The sequence below is a fragment of the Paramormyrops kingsleyae genome, chromosome 16 (assembly GCF_048594095.1).
Source record: "Paramormyrops kingsleyae isolate MSU_618 chromosome 16, PKINGS_0.4, whole genome shotgun sequence".
NCBI lineage: Eukaryota > Metazoa > Chordata > Actinopteri > Osteoglossiformes > Mormyridae > Paramormyrops > Paramormyrops kingsleyae.
Window position 1 is genome coordinate 10480404 of NC_132812.1, and position 19599 is coordinate 10500002.

General features: G+C 39.7%; 1 protein-coding gene across 1 annotated transcript; it reads left to right on the forward strand.

Moving 5' to 3' along the window:
• The first annotated feature begins 1421 nt into the window (after positions 1–1421).
• s100b (S100 calcium binding protein, beta (neural)) lies at positions 1422–3820 on the forward strand. The gene is made up of 3 exons (XM_023814784.2): positions 1422–1562; positions 2777–2926; positions 3023–3820. Exons 2-3 carry the CDS (start codon positions 2789–2791, stop codon positions 3170–3172), a joined length of 288 nt encoding a protein of 95 aa, XP_023670552.1. The 5' UTR covers positions 1422–1562; positions 2777–2788; the 3' UTR covers positions 3173–3820.
• Positions 3821–19599: the final 15779 nt, after the last annotated feature.

Sequence of the window (19599 nt, forward strand, 5' to 3'; positions counted from 1 at the left end):
TACAATACAGGACAACAGCAGTGCAATACAGGACAACAGCAGTGCAATACAGGACAACAGTAATGCAATAAGTGACATGACACTGAGAGATATGTATGTTTTCAGCCTCATTGTAGAGCAACTTGATGGATTTACAATCGCCTATTTATATTTCATTATTTATAATGTTGTCTGGAATGTTAAAAGATGGCATTGAATTAGGTTATTGTATACGGTATATTTATTTTATTTTATATATATATATATATATATATATATATATATATATATATATATATATATATATATAATAAATTCCTTTTTAAATTTTACTCCTGTGCTGACATTCTGAAGCAGCCTGCATTACTGACATTCACATGACCTGCTAAGATACTTGAAACAGTTACAAGAAGTTACTGATGGCTACGCAGACAGAAACATGCCATTATTTCCCTGCAGCCAGAGTGTGATGCTAGTAGTAATACCTACTTAGCAGTCTGTGGATGGAGGGAGCACACGTCTGGCCAACTCTGCTGGAGAAAAGGGGCCTGTTCATTAACATGCGCTGCCATCCATTTCCTCTGAAGCAGGCCATTGTTGTCCGGAGCCCCTGACAACGGCCCTTTTGTGCCAATCGCAGCGACCAGAAGCTCCATGACAATTAAAGAAAGACCACAAGGCTGAAAATTCTCTATGCGCACCGAGATAAAAGAGGCTAAATGGAATGGGAGCGAAACACAATGTATACATCGTAAAGACAGTAAAAGCGCCCTTCTGAAAAGAGGTCATCTGTCGGCACATATTGAGTGTTTTATGATGTCTATTTGAAGCACAAAATAAGCCATGCATATGATTACTAAAATACGTTTTTCTAAGTAACTGAGATGGAACATCAATAAACAGCTTAATTAATTTCCCAGATGTCTCTCCTTCTTAGTTCTTCTTACACCTTCATAGCACGGCTGTTTGTTCATATTTTTATACCACCCATCCAACCAACCAACTATCCATCCATCTATCTTCCAACATTTTATCCTGGTCAGGGCTGTTCGGGGGGGGGTGGGGGGTGGGGGGGGAGGGGACTGGAGCCTATCCCAGGCAGTGCAGGGCATAGGATTGGGTTACACCCCAGATGGGATGCCATCACAGGCCACAAACACACACACATGCACAGTCTCAGGCATGCACAATGAGTAATTTAGAGACAATCAGTTATACCTCAGTGTCAAATTATGGAACTATTTCGCTATTGCATTTTGAATTTTTGAGGAGAAAAAGCGCACATGACGTTGTTTGTTCATCAAAGACAAAGTGAGCTAACATTCATCTCTATAGCCTAGTTAAAGTTTTGGATGCCAGTTAGGGCTCTATCTGAGTACCCATTAAAGTTAAGAGTGAAGCTACGCCACAGGCCAGCCCCGTGTGCCCCCCCTCCCCATTGGTCTGCGAGATGGACTGACACGGGTGCTGTCCAGAGCACTGCCCCCCCCCCCATAATACTTAGTATAAAAGCCCTTCCTGCCTCTCCCTGATATCACTTTCTCAGTCCTGAAAATATCCTCCTATCTCCCAGCAACACTACGGTAAGTTTAATTTTCTTCCCTATTGGCAAGATGATATTGTATTGCTCACTATACTCACTGCTCTGCTTTGTTGAATTGCTGTGGAAGAGTAATGATTGGTCATAAGTGCTTACACCATCTGCAGTCTTCTGTTAGTTAAATAACTGATTCTTGATTACTGTTATCTGAAACCTGTCTAGGGAAAGGCAGATGTTCTTATGATGCTATAAGATCCATACTATTGGACATTACCTTCTCAGATCAATAGCTGGCTTGGTAACTCAACAGGCAGTACTGACTGGAAGCTAAATGCATTCTCTTTATGGTTTATGACCATAGATTATTCAACATATGAGCAAGTTCATTAGAAGATATTTCAGTGTGAAGAGGCTTACAGTTTAACATGTGACTTGTAGAGCTGACTTTTAAACGCTGAAGGGTAGGGCAGTACCGAGATGTAAACAGATACCATATCGTCCTGAATGCAAGTGCTGAACCACATCGCCACCTGCTGTTCATAGTCAGGCAGTATCCTCTCTTGAAGCACTGCACTGATGGCCATTAGATTATAAAGTAGTTAGAAACTGCTGCCTTGGTAGAAAAGAATTAACTGTTTTTAATATTGAATTGGTCGATAATTCACAAATGGCATTTTTGTCAAGGTTTGTTTTGTTTTGATTTAGGATTTTTAGTTTCCCATATTTAACAGTTATGGGTATGACATTAAGAGTGATGATGAATTTCTTTTGAAATATCCTTGAATGAACATCCCTGTTATACATACATGTGGCATGTTAGGGAGACAACACACTGGAGGGTTCAAACAAAAAACAAAAATCAAACAAAGGCATTTTATAAGTCAGCACTGGTGAAATAAAAAGAGGACGGGGCCCCTTTAAGAAAAGAAGACGGCATACAATGAATCTTTAAGAAAATAAAAAACTCTCAAACACATTCATCCTAAACCCCAAAAACCCCACACACACATGTAGATGAGGTGTCTTCCATGTCCCTGACACCACAGAAACTCCAGTCCCCACTGTTGACCCAGCAGAATCTCTAACAAGGCCTGTTAGTCCAATCAAGGCCAGATGGGTTTCAATATTTGAGCTTCTTATAAGACTTTTCTGTGCTTCACCCTTTTAATGGTGGTACAATAAAAAATGGACATTTTTGTATGGTGCAATAATGATCCCCTTGTGTACAGTTCTAATTGTGCTTTCTTTGTGTTCCAGATTAACCTCAAAATGACTGATTTTGAGAATTCCTTGGCCACCATAGTTACAGTATTCATCAAGTATGCTAGAAAAGAGGGAGATAAGCACAAACTCAAAAAAAGTGAACTTAAAGACTTGATTAACAATGAGCTATCGAATTTCTTAGAGGTGAGAGCTTATATTTTTTGTACTTCGCAAAAAAATCCATGACAGCAGCAAAATAAGTATGATCTCTGTTTGTCTTCGTCATTTTATTTTTTTCAGCAAATCAAGGACCAGGCCACCATGGACAATTTGATGGAGAGTTTGGATACAGACGGAGACTCAGAATGTGACTTCCAGGAGTTCATGACCTTCGTCACCATGGTTACCATCTGCTGCCATGAATTCTTTGTACAGCATGAAGATGAATAGGGAGCCATTTTGGGGCAAAGCAGCTCATCTTAGCTTAACCACTTAAAGCAATGCAAAAAGGCACCTTTTTAACACATACTTATCTAAATGTAAGATTAACTTCTCCACATGCTGTATATTATTATTAGATTGACACTGAGGTTTAAAAAATATTTTAATCAAAATGTTTTTTGGTTTTATACATGTACTGCACACACAGATCTTATGAAGACTTATGGTATGTCAGATGATCAATTTGGACATTTTATAAGAACCAGAATGTTCTGACCTAATGTAAATTTGGGTAGTAGCATTTGAGTAAACATCAAATGCAAAATGAAAGAGCACTTAAAAGAATAAGAATATCCAAAGGAATATTTAATTGCTGCCGTGAAGCAAACACTCCCCATGTGACGCTAGAGCGGAATGACAATGCGCCAATCAGATAAGAAAATCACAACTTTTCTAACAAGTACCTTAGACAAGAAATTGATAGCTAGAGTTAGGCCCACATTCCCACTCAGTTTAGTAGCTTGCTCAACAGCAAAATTATTCAATGGCACAATAGTAAGTTTCATATGGTATGACAAAAATAGTGAATTTCAATGATCCAGAACATAATTGTTGTGTAATACGTTGGCAGTAAATAAAAATACAGTTTGGCCTCCATCTCTGTTTGCTTATTTTTTTATACATCTAACTTAATGAATTGATTAAATTGCTTAATCGTCGTGCTGGGCAGCGGATTAAGTAGGCTTCGGTTCACTTCAGCTAAAATGCAAAATAAAGCACCTCTGTATTTGAGGCAGTCTGATTATTTTCCAATCAAATTCACTGACAGAGAACTGCTGCAGTCTTTTTAAAAAGTTTTATGCAAAGGTTAATTCAAGCATCCATTAATCTTTCTTAGCTAATAAACATGTCAAAAAGATGCTGAGTACTTGGAAGAAAACGGCGTCAGCGCTTGAACTGTTTTGCAAAAGGTCGCTGCATTTCAAATGGAACATGACAAAATAGCTATGCAAACAGCTATATTAATGCATTATCATTCTAAACACCCATAAGGCATTTCAAGAAATGTAATGGGGCACTTTAGTCAAAAATTTTATAAATGGCTTGATTTGCTCTTGATAGAGTCGTGTGATTGCATAGCGAAACATATCCTTCAATAAAGACAGGAAACAGAAGATCCTTATAATCTAACAGTTGATTGAAACTGATGTCATGCTGGATGCAGATCGCCTCTTCCAATAGAGACTGTAAGTTCTAGAGGCTGAATAGGCCCTTTTTAAAATGAGAGATGCAACACATCAGCATATTGGCTGAAGAGGGCTTCAACTAGTAATTGGGTGGAAGGACAATAATGGGGCACAGGCTGAGTATCTGCAGGCCTTTCTTATTCAGGAATCACCCACTGTCGAGTCCAGTCCGCTGATGTTCTATCGGTAGTATAGTATAGTAGTATAGAAGAATAGTATATTATCTGCAAGCCTTTCTTATATAGGAATCACCCACTGTCGAGCCCTGTCCGCTGATGTTCTATCACTAGTATAGTATAGCAGTATAGTATAGCATCTGTAAGCCTGTCTTATATAAAAATCACCCACTGCCAAGCCCTGTCCACTGATGTTCTATTAGTAGTATAGTATAGAAGTAGTATATTATCTGCAAGCCTTTCTTATATAGGAATCACCCACTTTCGAGCCCTGTCTGCTGATGTTCTATCAGTAGTATAGTATAGTAGTGTATAGTATAGAAGTATAGTAGTCTCAGACCAGGCTTCTCTACAAACCCATACTCAGCCCTCATGTAGAACGTGAGCTGGAGCACCCAACATGCATTTTCGAATGCTGTTTCTGGAGAAAGTGAACTGCAGTCGAGGGCACATCATCTGATTAGTCACACACAGACACTGAGGCAACGGTCTTGTGTCATGACATCACAGAATAAAAATTCTAATGTATCGACAGAGACACCTGAACAATGGAGAGGATATCGGAGGACCTTTGAGAACTAGTGGGTGAAGACTTTCGTACCCTCTGTCATCTTTGCACTTCTATTGTTGACTGAATGATGGACGTAGCGGCATCCTGCCCATGTGCCCTGTGTTGCCCATCAGCCCTGTCAAGGAGAAGCAGCTGGAAGATGGATGGATGGATTTTGGATCAATTTATGAACAATTTATAGATGGCTATTAATTATTCAATTTTTACAGTTACTGATTGTTATTTGGTTTCAGTCTATGCATAGACCCTGTCTGAAATGTTAAGGAATAAAAAAGGAGAATCCTCTTTCCACTCAATGCAAAGAAAAGCAGAAATGCCACACAGAGTTTGCTACCTCTGGCCCTGTCAGACACCGCGTCGCTGGCCATTCCTCTCGCAGGCACTCGTATTGACAGGCGAGGGCAGCAAGCAGCCGTGTGAATAATTCACATGCCGGCAGGGAGAGTCGAGCTTCCTGTCCTCAACCAGCCCACGCGAGTCGAGGAGACGCCGTCCTCGTGGGCCACCGGCCATATCGCAAAGCTACACCTTACTTAATCCTACATAAACGCAGAGAAACCCCCCTTTAAAATGTATCCATCCATCGTTTTACTATTTATTTTGGTTTGCAGGATTTGAAATAGTAAGAATAATAATTAAAGAACTACGGCATCTGATTCATTTAAATTAAACTGCATATGAATCTGGAGACAGATGATTACTATATGAAAGAGTATGATAAAATAAATCATCTATTCTTATTGTGGCTTTATTATTATTATTATTATTATTATTATTATTATTATATACACAGTCATGACTGGGAACATCCTTATAAAAACCATCAAAGCTAATGAAACTGAATATCAGGTCTGTAGCAGGAAGAAAATATCCATCCAAATTTTAGGCTGGGAGCTCAGAATTAAGTCTGTCTTTTAAGGATTGAGCAGGGCTTGTTATTGGCGTTCTTTGTACAAGGAATCAAAGGGTATAATTGTCTTGGAATCCAGTTGTGACTCGGTCGTGAGAAATCTGAAATGCATGCAGATGAATAATAAATTATTTGCCCTGTTTTCAGATGCCATCTCGAGGAAGACACACACATATTCACCAAACCCCCCCCCCCCCCGAGATGCCGATGGATTTTAATACTGTGGAGAAGTCCCCCCAGGAAGGATGGGTCTGACTGTTCACACACACCGATGACATGTTACCTGCAGATCCCTTGGTCTTTTCGCGTGACTGGCCCTCTGCCCTGTGATTAATGTCTGCCAATCGGACCAATGCAGGTCAGACGACTGAAATTACCTTTTTTTGTGCAATGTGAAGTAGGGAAATGCTGTATTCGACGTGCTTATAGCCCAGGACGGGACTCCATCTTTGTAGATGTCAGATAGCCGTCTAAGGAGAAGCCCGAGTCGTAATCATAAGCAGGGAAGTCTAACTCAGTCGGTAGGGGTTGCCATCAGTTAAGCCGAAAACCTCCCCCCCCCCCCCCATATCCTCAGTTTTCTACTTTCTCCTGTCTCTCTCTCTTTCCCTGTCTCTGGTGGGAATCTCAAGTAATGGAAAGGAGCTGTCAGAAATGCATCCTGCTCTCAGCGTGCTTTATGCTTATATGCCACAGAGCTGAGACAGCCACTCAGGGAAGCTACCGGCGTGCCGGACATCGCCATGGCGTCCAGTCAGGGGGAGGGAAACAGATACGTGTGCGTTTAATTATGCGTGTGGCAGCATCTCCCCAATAAAGCTGTTAACCATGCCTGGAAATCACATTCATAGTCAGTCCAAATTTACTAATGTTATTAATATGACACTCCATTATAATTACACTCTATTATAACTCATTTCCTGTCATAAAGGGGCTTTTAATCATAATTCTATAATAATACACTATCTAGTCATTAATCTATTTATCAACATTTTTAGGGGATTTCAAAATGACAAATCAATAGATTTGTCAATAGAGTGATATTCTAAGAAAATGTGTTATTGTATATTAAAGGGTGTCATAAGGAAATAAATACTGCTAATGCACCTGTGCTTTGTGCAGTTTTTTTTTATTATTATTCTTAAACACACAGAGCTGGCTGGGAATACCCTCATAAAGGCTAACGATACTGTCATGCATCATTTAGCGGCAATAGGAAATCAATGGCTTGTCACAGTAGCCACAGCAAGACAGAGTCTGCTGGGTTTAAGCTGAGTAAACATGTGAACAAATTTTAGTGCCATTCCTAAGATGAGCATGAAAATGGAGATGGTGTGTTGCTCACTGGGATATAAGACTCCTGTGATCAGAAAGTCACAGATTCGAATCCTACTATCACCATAAGGAGCCCAGCTGTACCAGGAAATGATGGCCCTGTGCTAAATAAATATGCAAAATCAAGAAATTTAACTACCTCCAGTAAAGGACATTATAAGTGGCATGAGAGTAATTCAGACTCCCAACAAATAAATAACAGTAAAACAAATCCTGAGGTTTTAAAACAAGAGGTATTTTCACCTTTCAAATGTGTTTTCCCTATTGTTTATATTGTAAAATTTACATGTAGAACTGATTCTGAATTTTGTTATTTTGCAGGGAAGAGCCATATCAGCCCTGGGCCTTTAGACTGCAAGGATGGGCATGGATCAGTGATTCTGAGCAAAACACAACTCAGTTTGTCCAAAATGTTTGGAAATGTTATTTCCTCGGATGTAAAATGGCATAAACGGATTAGGAGGCTTGCTATTTGTCTGACTGCAGTGTGAGCATCAGCTGAGCTCACAGATAATTTATTTTCTGTGTGGCGCTATTGTGAGGATATCACAACTGCAGCCTCAATTTGTTTTGCGAGATTATTAACCGCATTATCAACCTCAACTATTTATTGGTGATCGATTTAGAATAAACACCCTGGCAACTAATATACTGCCACACTGAATCAACTATACATGTCATTTTCTTACAGCATATTGCATATTTTCCTTAACAGAAAAAACTTACATGATTCATGTAACTACATAATCCAAATGACTAAGATTAATGAAAAAAAAGACTATATACGTTTTAACTAAATATCATTTGCTAATAAATATATCAACAGCGTGCATTAACAAACCACCAATTATAGAGCTAATTAAGGAATGATAATCAGCTTCTATATAATTAGAATTGATATTAACCCGATAATACTGATAATACTAGAATCAAAAATCTGTTTGGATTCATATATTGTGGCCAAATAACTATACTTGTACAGAGTATTCCAGTAAGGCATGTACGTGCTATTTACCATTCCAGGATGGGTTACGTATTGATAGTTGTAAAATTCATATTACCTTTTGCTGCAATTCCAGCTGCTGAAGCACTTCCTGCTTGCAGCTGGAGAGAATCTATTCTATGGTACAGAAAACCAGAAAACATGTATAAAAGGAGGTTGCAACATCTTCCAAATAACTGCAAATGGATGGAGGGTGATTCATTTAACCATTATAGGTTTTCTAATCATACCAACTACCAAAAACCTCCTACTTCCTGCTTGCTCCCTTATATCCAATCACATTTCTGCAAATCCAAACAGGAAAACTTATGGATAAATCTGAAACTGCAGATTCTGTTAACTATATTGCTATTTAAACAAATGCCCTGTAATGGTTTGGCACCCTGTCCTAGGTTATTCACTGCCTTGTGCACGCAGCTTCTGCGATTGGCTCTGGACCCCCTGAACCTGCACAAAACAAGCGCGTACCAAAAATGGATGGATGGATAAGTCAGTAAACTGAGCAATTTCTACTAAGATGATCAAAAGCATGACTTGGGTCACACGATATGCAATGAATTACAACAAATTGTATTATGTTGCTTTTTGGTAGGACACAGAGCTTCTCTTGATTTAGTCTACAGCTCTGTAGCCCTGGGTTTTTCAGGTACTTTGCAGATCTTTCGCAGTCTGTGGCCCTTGCTTTTTGCAAATAGTGGATCTGGACGCAGCTGTGTGCTTCATGCACGAATAGACGGTTATAACTAATGTGCCCTTTCACATAAATATTGTAGTTATACGTTTTTATAATACAATTTTTAAAGCTATAGATATTTAAATCATGTTTTAATGAATGGTCATAATTTATTACTACATGTCATTAAAACAAGATTCATTGGGACATAAACTCGAGATTCTCTTCATTGCTCTGATCTACCCTTTCCCAAAGTGCTGACTCTTGCTAGCTTATTCCTGCCAGATAAGCCACCCTGTTGTTATTAATTGTATCTTCATCTTAATTGTATTATACCTAATTTTATCAATCTAATGATAAGCAAACATTCAGATTAATATTATTCAAGTTGGAATTTGTTTTGTTTTATCACAGGGTGGCAGCAGTTACTTTTTACTTATGACGAAGAAACCATCATGTTTGTTATTGCATTTATTTAGGATGCTGTGTTGTGTAAGGCAACTGTAATGGATTGCTGTTTCAGGGTGGGTTGAACGTCATGTTTTTGGTTTACGAGAGTGAAATTATGTTGTATGGGATCATGCGAACAACAGGGTCCAACGTGGCACCACACCTAGTTTCCCACACAGGAAGCTCAGTTCATGATGAGAACTCAGACTAACGGTGCTGGAAGGAGAGATCCTGTAGATGGGGGAAAAAAATCTATTCTTGGAAGATTTTGTTTTGCAAATCAGAGTTTAATTTTTTTCAGAGTTCAGGCTGTCTGAATCACAACCCCAATCGTGACCCCTGTAAACAAATTTGTGCTTATTTAGCCAAAGATGTACACCTCTGAAAAAAGCAGGCTCTCCCTTGGTTATTATTTATCACCCCCCCACTCCCCCCCCCCCCACACCCCTGCTGTTACACACAACGTGGGTTTGTTTATGCCCCGGAGTTTCCTCTGCCCCTATTTGGCACCAAAATCTCATGCCATTTGTCATGCTAGCATCGTCCTTCTCAGGTCATCGATCAGGTCACACTCGATTGTCCGGGTTTATGTGAAGCATGCTCAGTCACCGCCACTGCTAGTTATACCGCACACTTCCTTTAGATGTCACTGTTGTTCTATTGCAACGATGCCAGGCATTTATTGGCATCAGAGAAAGCGCAAGTCAATGGGGCATCAATAGAGCTAAAGGCTTCATAGTCACAATAGGACCCTTCGGTTACTTTATTTTTTTAAAACAAACAAAAAAAAAACAGCTGCCAGTGTTATAGCTTCAAGTAATGAATCCCTACATTCAAGTAAATTGTGAAATACATTAAAACGGCATCTGAATTACAGAAGACTCACTTTTTTAGTGAGTGAAATTTTGTCTACATACTCAGTTTTTCTGTGCAGGATGTTTAGCACTGTTGTAATGCATCACATTCCCCTCTTCTCATTTTAGGAGAAGAAATTGGTATTTTCAGTAACATTTCCCTGTATATGGATTCTACAATGTGTTTTGATAGCAACAATGAATCAGGCCTAACATCAAGCTCACGTTTAGCAATATATAATATGTACATTGCTGTTCTCAATATTAATGTAACACCCAGTTCTAATGTAACACCACTATAAGCCATAAAACATTTAACTCAACCATCACCCATCTCCAAACCATTCGAAAGAACAGCAAGAATGATATCAACAAATTGGCGTTTTCATGTTCAAGCAAAATGCATCCCCGCTTTTCTTCTGTCACCAACACGTCGAGCTCTCTGAAAGCTGGCCTAAATACTGGGAATGTAAAGTTTAGCATTAACTAAAATCTGAATTTATTTAAAGAGCAGGCATTGAGGTTAAAGCTGCATGCTTGATCACAGTGCTGACAGCACAAGAGTAATTAGTTGGCCTAGCAAATTGGAGCTCATTTTTCTTGGCGCTGATGTTGTTGCAAATGACCAGGGGGTTCTGGGTAGAGATGGACAAGCTGGGGCATGGCTGGGAAGCACGAATCCAGGGGTATCACAGCTCCTGGAAGCCCACGTAGACGTCCTGAGGTGACCCATACAGGCAGGGGAACACGAGGTGGTGCCGGATGCAGAACCAGCCTGTCCCCAAGTCACACCAGATGTTAGCTACCTGAAGGAGATTTAAAATGCCCCGTGAGGCTCTGGTGGGGGTGGGACAGCAAGAGAGGGACACGTGGAGGTAAAGTGGGTGAAACGGTAAACGGGTCGTTGGGAGTAAAACAAGAAAACAACAGAAGTCAACAATAGAGACGAGTGATGTAATTAAACTCCAATTGAAATGCATCGCTCTCAAAAATTACGTCAATGCTGTCCTTTTTCATTCATTAATTTATTTATCATTTGTTGTAAAACGGTATAATTTTGCATAATTGAATGTTTGACTACTCATTAAATATGAATAATGCATAATATTATGCATGACATCATATTAACATATAGCGTATTACATATATCATATTATTGAGTTTCGAGTCTGATTTATACTTTAATGCAATTGTTCGCTCATATGGTTCTGCTTATCTAAATAATGTTAATGTTCTTGCGGCTGCTGAAGATGCGCGTTGGGGTTGGAATGGCGGCCTCCCTTAATGCGTGAATGGCGCCCCGCCGTGGGCAGACCGCGTGGGGGGGGGTGAGAAGTCGTGTATAAATCCTCCCCAGGGTAAGCGCTGGCGCTCGGTGACACGGGCATCGGACCGTGCAGGTACTTCACCTTCCCCTCTGCTCGCACGATCTCTCCCCCCCGCGTGTGGGATGGCCGCGGCGGGAGCCCCCCCCCCACCTGCGGCCGTGTGAATTATTCATTCGCCCGTCGTCTCGGCAACCTTCACCCAGAAGACCTGTCTTGTTCTGCCGGCGGCGGCGTCTGCGTTTTCTGCCCCCCCCCCCCCTTCCCAATCCGCGTGCTGTCAGACGCCGTTGGGGGGGGGGGAGACGTCAGCACCCTTTTTCACATGAAAGGGGCTTCAGGGTAACGTGAGGGGAATTAAAGCTTCACCCTCTCGCCGGGACCGATCACGGATGGAGATTCGGGACACTTCGGGCTCGGAGTCCGCCACTCATATCTATTCAAGTGAATGACAATAGAAGAGAAGTCCAGAAGCAGAGACTCAACATTTCACACGGCGTTCAGGTTCAGATTTACTGCCACCTTAGGTGCCTGCTGCCTTCTGCAGAATGATGGCTATCGGCACATTAAGAGAGTGGCAGCATCAGACGACAGTAGTGACAGGGCCGGTAAATCAGGCAGGCAATAAATAACACTGCAAATTAACACTGCACAGTGTGCACCAATAACACGAGGGGTTTCACCAGGAGAATCAAACGGCAAGTTTGGGGTGGTGATCAATAGGTGCGCATATGAATGATATAAATGTATTGTATGATCATATGATGCCAATTCCTGTATATGCTTATTATATGTATATCTCTGTGTGTGTGTGTGTATAATTTTTTTTAAGTATGGAAAAACTGAAACGTAGAGGCATGAGGAATGGCGAACGGTATCATACACAAACAAAACACAGCTCAGTCTGTTTATGTCTGACCAAACCCACCAATAAAGAAATAATCTAGTTATTATTAGCGAATGCTAAGTAGAATGTTTACCACTGCGATGATGGAGTCATTTGTTCTAGAACAAATCTTTATAACAATAACAGCACACATCAAATGCATTCTAAGAATATACTATATATAGCCGGAGGACTGTCCATCCATAAATTTTCCATAACTGTCTGTTCAGGACAGGGTAATGGAGGCCTGATCCAATCCCAGTAAGGAGGGAAGTTAGAAGGTAGGGATGCTAGCTCACCACAGTACGGTATTACTTCCAGTCCCCTCATGTATGAATCATGTTCCATGTACGATTCATACCAGTTACTGTGAAATGTATGAAAAAACAACGGTCCTAGAGCAGAAAAATGTGGTGATATGCAAGGTCAGCCAAAGTGAGCTGGGGAAATTTCTGGAACCGTGTCATATGCTGAGGATCTCCCTGGATATTTTAATTGGCCTTCATCCTCACAGTTGAATTACTGGCAAAAAGAGTGGGGCTGCAAACTGGCATAGCGTGTGAGTGTGTCTGTGGCGTGTGCTATCCGGGGAATCCCCCTGCCTCCTGCCCTGTGCTTCCGGGAATGGACAGGCTCTCTGTGGCCGAGCAATAGATAGGTGGCTGGAAGATGAATGGATGGATGGATGGATAGATATAGCACTTGAAGACCTGTTACCTTATGGCTCATTCCTTCTGTTTCTTGCAGATTCACACTTCATGCAGAGTGTTTCTGTTGAGGCAGGTCAGGTTAGGTACCTTACTCAGGAGAACCACAGAACTATCCTCCAGAGTCAGGAACTGTTCTCTCAGATGAACATCCAGCCCCTAAAGCACCATGTCACCTGCAGCGATGGGCAGGTTATAATGCATCCTGCACAGAATGAAAAAGGACCAAGATGAAATCCTACTTTTACATTTCATCACTGCATATTTCAGGTATTCCCATTTCATGTGTGCCATCTAATAAAAGAAACACTAAAAACACTCAAACATGTCTGGCATGGTTTGGATGCCTTTTCAAATTCCTGACAGTGCATTTTGTGAATATATCAAATGCTTTTCATTGCATTGTGTAGGACTGGTTGCCAATGTCGTTTTCATAATATATTTAAAAAGCCCTAAGGACTCTGAAATGTATTAGTGTTATGGCATAGATATCACGTTGCCTTTACTGACAGTTTCTTGTTAAAATAGTTTTGCCTTAGGACAAAACAAATTGTGTTTTGATAACAGCTTTTCCATTACTACAATATTTTTGCATTATATCTTTTGAAATAATGCAAAAAACATTTCAATCTCAGTGCATGAATGAGAAATCTGTCAACAGAGGTGAGGGCATCCCTTATGCTAGACCCTGAGAGGGCTAGAGACTGGAATTTTTAGATATTTATTTTGTTTTTATGACAGACGTGCTTGACTCTTCCTGTTACAATCATCCCCATGACACAGCAGCCCATACCTGCCTTCGGAGTAAACACATGATAGTCAAGAACCTATTTAGAATATTACTTGTCATTTGAGAGAAAATCAACAATTTAAAGATAAAATGACAACATTGTGCATTATAGCAATTTAGATGACCGATTTGATAAATTAAATCATGTACAATTGAAATCTATTTTAATTACCACCAGTAGAAACCCACAGATTTAAACAGCCGATTTCAACTACAACTGCAAGTTTCTTCTTACTAGGAAAATCTGTAACATCAGAAAATGGTAACCATGGTGATGAACGTCATAAACGCATGCATATGAACTTCAGAGGACTTCTAGAGTGAAGTCTGATACGCACAGTATTAAAACATCCTTTCTTTATGTGTTTTACGTCAAAAACTATATAACAGCGGCTGTGTATTTACATGTTTTGTATCCTCTTTTGGTCTTTCGTGCCCTCGTTCCTGAGTGTGGCGTGATGGCTCTGGTCAGCCTGGTCTCCTTACCTCTCCATGGCAGGAGGTTCGAGTCCGGCTCCTGCTCTGTGTCTGCGTGGGTTTTACATGCTTTCTCTATGTTATGCTACTTTCCTCCCACGGTCCACAGGCATGCAGTTAAGTCAGTCGGTGTCTCTAAATTGCATGTCGGGGGGTGAAAATGTAACCCGTACTTTGTAACTACAGCACAAGAATTTCATGATGTTTCTCAGAAAAACGTATGACATTAAAACTGGAATAAGCAGATTGATATCTCCTATTATTTTGGGTTCACTTATTTGCATTATTTTCCTAGATGCTGCGAAAGAAATACTTTATTCTGTCAATTAGTGCTGAATATTGGCACCCAGTACTGGGTTATTCCCTTTAGCTTCCAGGAAAGGCTCCAAACCCCCACATCTCTACTCAGGACAAGCAAGTATGGAAAATGGATGGATTGAATTTGTCCTGAAAATATGAAATTAATTGTTTGGCTTTATTCCCAGTATAAAGGGTCGTGGGATAAATCGAGCTTATCACGCACAGCGTGGGATGTGATAAATCGTGGGGTCTATTTCTAACCTGCATCGGCACAGGAGAGGAAAGAGATCAGGAAACAGTGACAAAATGGTGATGTTTGGATTGGCTTTTTAAATGGCTGGATCATATAGCCAAAGTATGCTCCTTTGACAAGTGAGCAGTTGCTGTCGGACAAGAGTTTTAGGCTGGAAAAGCACAAAAAAGCTCCACTGCGAAAAAGTGGCCCCTTTCATCCACAAATCTGTGTGAAATAATTTACCCAGTACACTTTAACCCCATGGCATTTAATCGAACCAGCACAGAAGTCAATCTACGGGACGTTTCATTACTTGATAGCCCGAATTACGATACTTCAGGCTAATTAACTTGCAGCCGTATCAAATGGGGGAACCTGTGGCAGTTATGCTATCGTGAGCTGACAGAGGCCTGCCTGCGTCTCGGGGTTTGCGGAGATGAAGATAGCCAGAGGACATTTCACAGCAGGCCGGCTTTAACAGTCGAACAATAGGGCAACACAGAAAGAGGGAGGCTCGTGTCTAGTTACTGCCAAATCAATTTGCATGGAGTTTTAATGGCCTGGCAACTTTCAGTGGACAGCCAAGGGGTCACCATTTCAGCTCTCATATCGGAGAAGATGGGGCGTGTGGGAAATATGCTTAAAATATCCAATTGAACAAAGATGAATGAATGTGTATGTTGGGGATGGTATTAAGTATTTTTGTATCTCAAAATGTGACATAAATGGACCCTGTGATGATTATTCTTCACATATATACAACATAGGATACCTTCACACACAATGAACAATAAAATCTCAGGTATCATATTTATAATTAGAATAATCATTCATCAATAATAACAATGACTTCAGTGAATCTCATCCCTACAGCATCATTATGGTTGAACCCACGCAGTGAAAATTAACGTAATTAGCATTGCTTCATTTTATTTTTATGTACATGATTTATTATATTGTCTTGATTATCTTTGATTATTTTGCACAACACCCCAATCTAATTTACTTGTGTGTAAAAAGTACTAGGCCATAACTAAATGATTCCCATTCTGATAATAATTGCCATGCCGACACGAGTAACAGACCCCTTTACCACTCTGGTCAGCGTGTTTCCATGACGCCCTTATCGCAAAAAGTGTGAAAAGCAGACATCAGTTCAAGCTCAGAAATTAAAGCACTTGTTAAAATTGAATGACCTAAAGATAAAAATCAGTGCCCATCAGTCCAAAAATACTAATTTAATGTTCTACCAGCTTTATTTAAATGTTTGGCTTGGATCAGAATATAATGTTCATAGTCTGGGATTAAGTTTATTGTCCATGATATTCTTAGTGCGTAATTAATAACAGACTTCTCAAGGTCACATCCAGTGCACGTTCTGCCTCACAGGTTATCCACCCAGTATATGCCTTTGTTTTTGTTAATATGTTTTCTTTCCCAGAGCTGTGCATGCTTGAACCTCAGAATTATTTATGCAAGATACTTCTATGGAATATCATAGAATGTCTTAGTGTGTGTCATGTTATTGTGTCATGCAAATGTACTGCCTTATTTTGCACTGCCGTCAGTCTTTTGGGCTTTCTTTGGAAATGCACGATAATTGTCTCAAACGTGAAAATTCCAGTGATGCTTCTGAGTGGTAGTCATGAACATATCTACAGAGTCTGGGCAAGCATGTGAAGTAAAGATCTACAGTATATGTGCCAACGAATCTTAGAAAACAGATGCCTTGTGTTAAATATGACTATCACGTGACGACAGTTATTTGGGAGCTGCGAGGCTGCATCTTCCCCGACACCCCCTCAACCCTCCGCTGAGAGGTGACATTCAGAGCTTCCATAACTATACCTGTTTTTGTGTTCTGACTCCTGGCACAAGAAATAAATAACTAAAGAGCCAAAATATATATATATAATTCAATAAATAATGAAGCATACCGACATGCATAATATAATAAAACGTGGGACATTTCTGTGTTTGCAGCTCTAGGTGCCGCCAAGAAGCTAGTAAAGAGACCAGGTTCTCTGGCAGTTATTTTCTAGATTCTGTTTTATTTTTGCTATCCATTCTATGCTCTCTGAATTTCTGTCATATCTGCACAGCTGTAGGTAAACATTCAAGAGCCAAACTTACTGTTAAAATTTTTATAGTGAGCTCTGTTACTTGGGATTTTTCCTTCCAACTTCTGAATTTAATAATGCATTTTTCAGCAGTAAATGTTTATTTTATTTTATCTTCCAGAATGGCTTCTACGCATCCCCTGCCCTGGGAATATGGGTCAAGCTACTGCACAGCCTCACATCAATTTTCACATGTTTTTTTCTGATGAAAAGTAGTGTGTGTTTCTTTTTGATGCCGTTCAGTAAGTCGAGGTTCCTTAGAACTATTCTTAGAACTCAGTCCTTGATTTTTTTTTGTCTGCTGAAGTAACGTCATTTTGTTTGTCTTTGATCACTGTTTCGGTTACCTGTTTTTTTCTTCGTCGTGTAGTTTGTCATTCCCCAGTAGAATTGCCAATAATAATGTCTGGGCTGACCTTATCAAATTCTCTGTGTAATTCACTTCTGGTCTTAAGCTGAGCAGGCTTCCTCATCCAGGTGTTGACAAAAAGCTCGTTAAAGCTGTAGAATGCTGATGTGGGATTTCTTTCAGGGACAATGACAGGTAACTCATATCAAGACTGAATCTCTATGACATAATAAGGACAGAGAGAGTATCTATTAATAACATTAGCATGGAAAACTGACAATCTCATTTTTATCATCCAAATGAGCTACAGAGAGAAAATATTCTGTAAAGCTCTTTGAGCACACTTAAACCAGAATGAAACATTTTTTCCCCCTGGACATTGTAGTTTTATGTATTTATTACAATTTTAACCTAGAAGTTCCATTGACATTAGCAACAATTTTCATTCTTCAATCTATTACAAAGGTTGGAGAAATTACCATTCTTTGGTATGCAAATTGTGGAAAATATCACCAAAATCAAAGGGATCAAAAAGAAAACATCAACTTGGCAATCTAAGATTCCTTCACTGCACACATTCATATTATTAACAATAAATAATAACATTAATGTCACTCAGAATATCTATACATTTCCCTTCAAATATGCATACAACACACTGAGCAGATGGAATAATGTCTTTTTATAGAAAGCTGGAAAATGTATGAACACAGATTTGACAAATTTTGTGTAGGAAAGGTGATAATTACATGCTGAACCCCTCTAAAAGTACGGAAAGGAAAAACAAAGTTAGAAAAACACATATCCTGAAATGTATCTACTGTCTTCTTCCAAAATGATAATAAATATGCAGATTGATGGCAAATAGTAGGAACATTATCATGCAAAAATATCATTTATTATATTATGGGCCTGTTTTATTCGGTTAACAAATGACGGAGCTGTTTAGTGTCACACAATAGTTTCTGATGCTTGTAGCACAGAGAGGACAGGGACAGCAATGCAGCCAGATGGCAGACAGAATGACTGGGAGGGGAACGTCTTAGACATACATTTGCATGTAAAGGATTTGCGAAGGATCCCTCATATCTTTATGCAAATACATCCTATGACATAAGATATTAATGCATATCTGAATATATCCTAATATTAGGAGAGATATATCCGATCATAATACATTAATGCAAAGACATGCACAGTCCTTGATTGAGTTATCAGTTGTTTAGTTTACACTGCTTGCACTGAGGATGGCAATATACCACCTTAGTCCTGCCAAATGTAAACAGTAGCCCTTATGCATTCTAAAGAAGGAAAGGGCAGTGAATGGGTTTAGAGATGTCTGTCACTCAGAGAAGATTTTCACCGTTAGTTATAAGGAGACGTTATCTTTACATGACAGCAGATAAACTAGAATGTCACTGTTGCAAGACACTTAAAAAAAAGTGACGAGAACTCAATAGGTTTGCACAATGAATCATTTTGGTAAAACCTGATTGTCATCCAAAAGCATTAAAACAGTGTCTTAAACATGTCAGAACATTTGCCGGTTATGGCAATTTAGTTGTCATATTTATGACATAAACGTAAAATTGGGTACAAATCAACAAATAGAAAACCATTATGACAGGTAAACGCATTACGACTATAGCTTATAGTGAAGTGTTGCCAAACTTCTGATAGTGGAAGACACAGAACTTTTTGACAAGTTTACGACAATAGGCTACATTGGTATGCGGCAAGAATAGTTCACGAGTCTAACCCGATGTGTGCAGGCATTGTTGTAAACTTATACTGTAACATTTACAGACAGGGCGGTAAAGGACTAGGGCTGAGTTTCCAGAAACCTTCTCAACGCTACGTCGTTCGTAAGTTCTGTCTTTTACATAGAACCTACGCATGACGTAGCGATACGAAGGCTTCGGAAATCTCACCGCAGACCAATTTGTGTAACGTTCATTCATATATATTATGAAGCCTTTATACCAACTGAACTACCTTAAATTATTTTCACTTATGATCCTTTAATCA

Coding starts and splice junctions, on each gene's coding strand:
- s100b (XM_023814784.2), top strand. CDS start 2,789: ATGACTGATTTTGAGAATTCCTTGGCCACCATAGTTACAGTATTCATC. Junction 2,927..3,022: donor AGCTATCGAATTTCTTAGAG/GTGAGAGCTTAT, acceptor TATTTTTTTCAG/CAAATCAAGGACCAGGCCAC.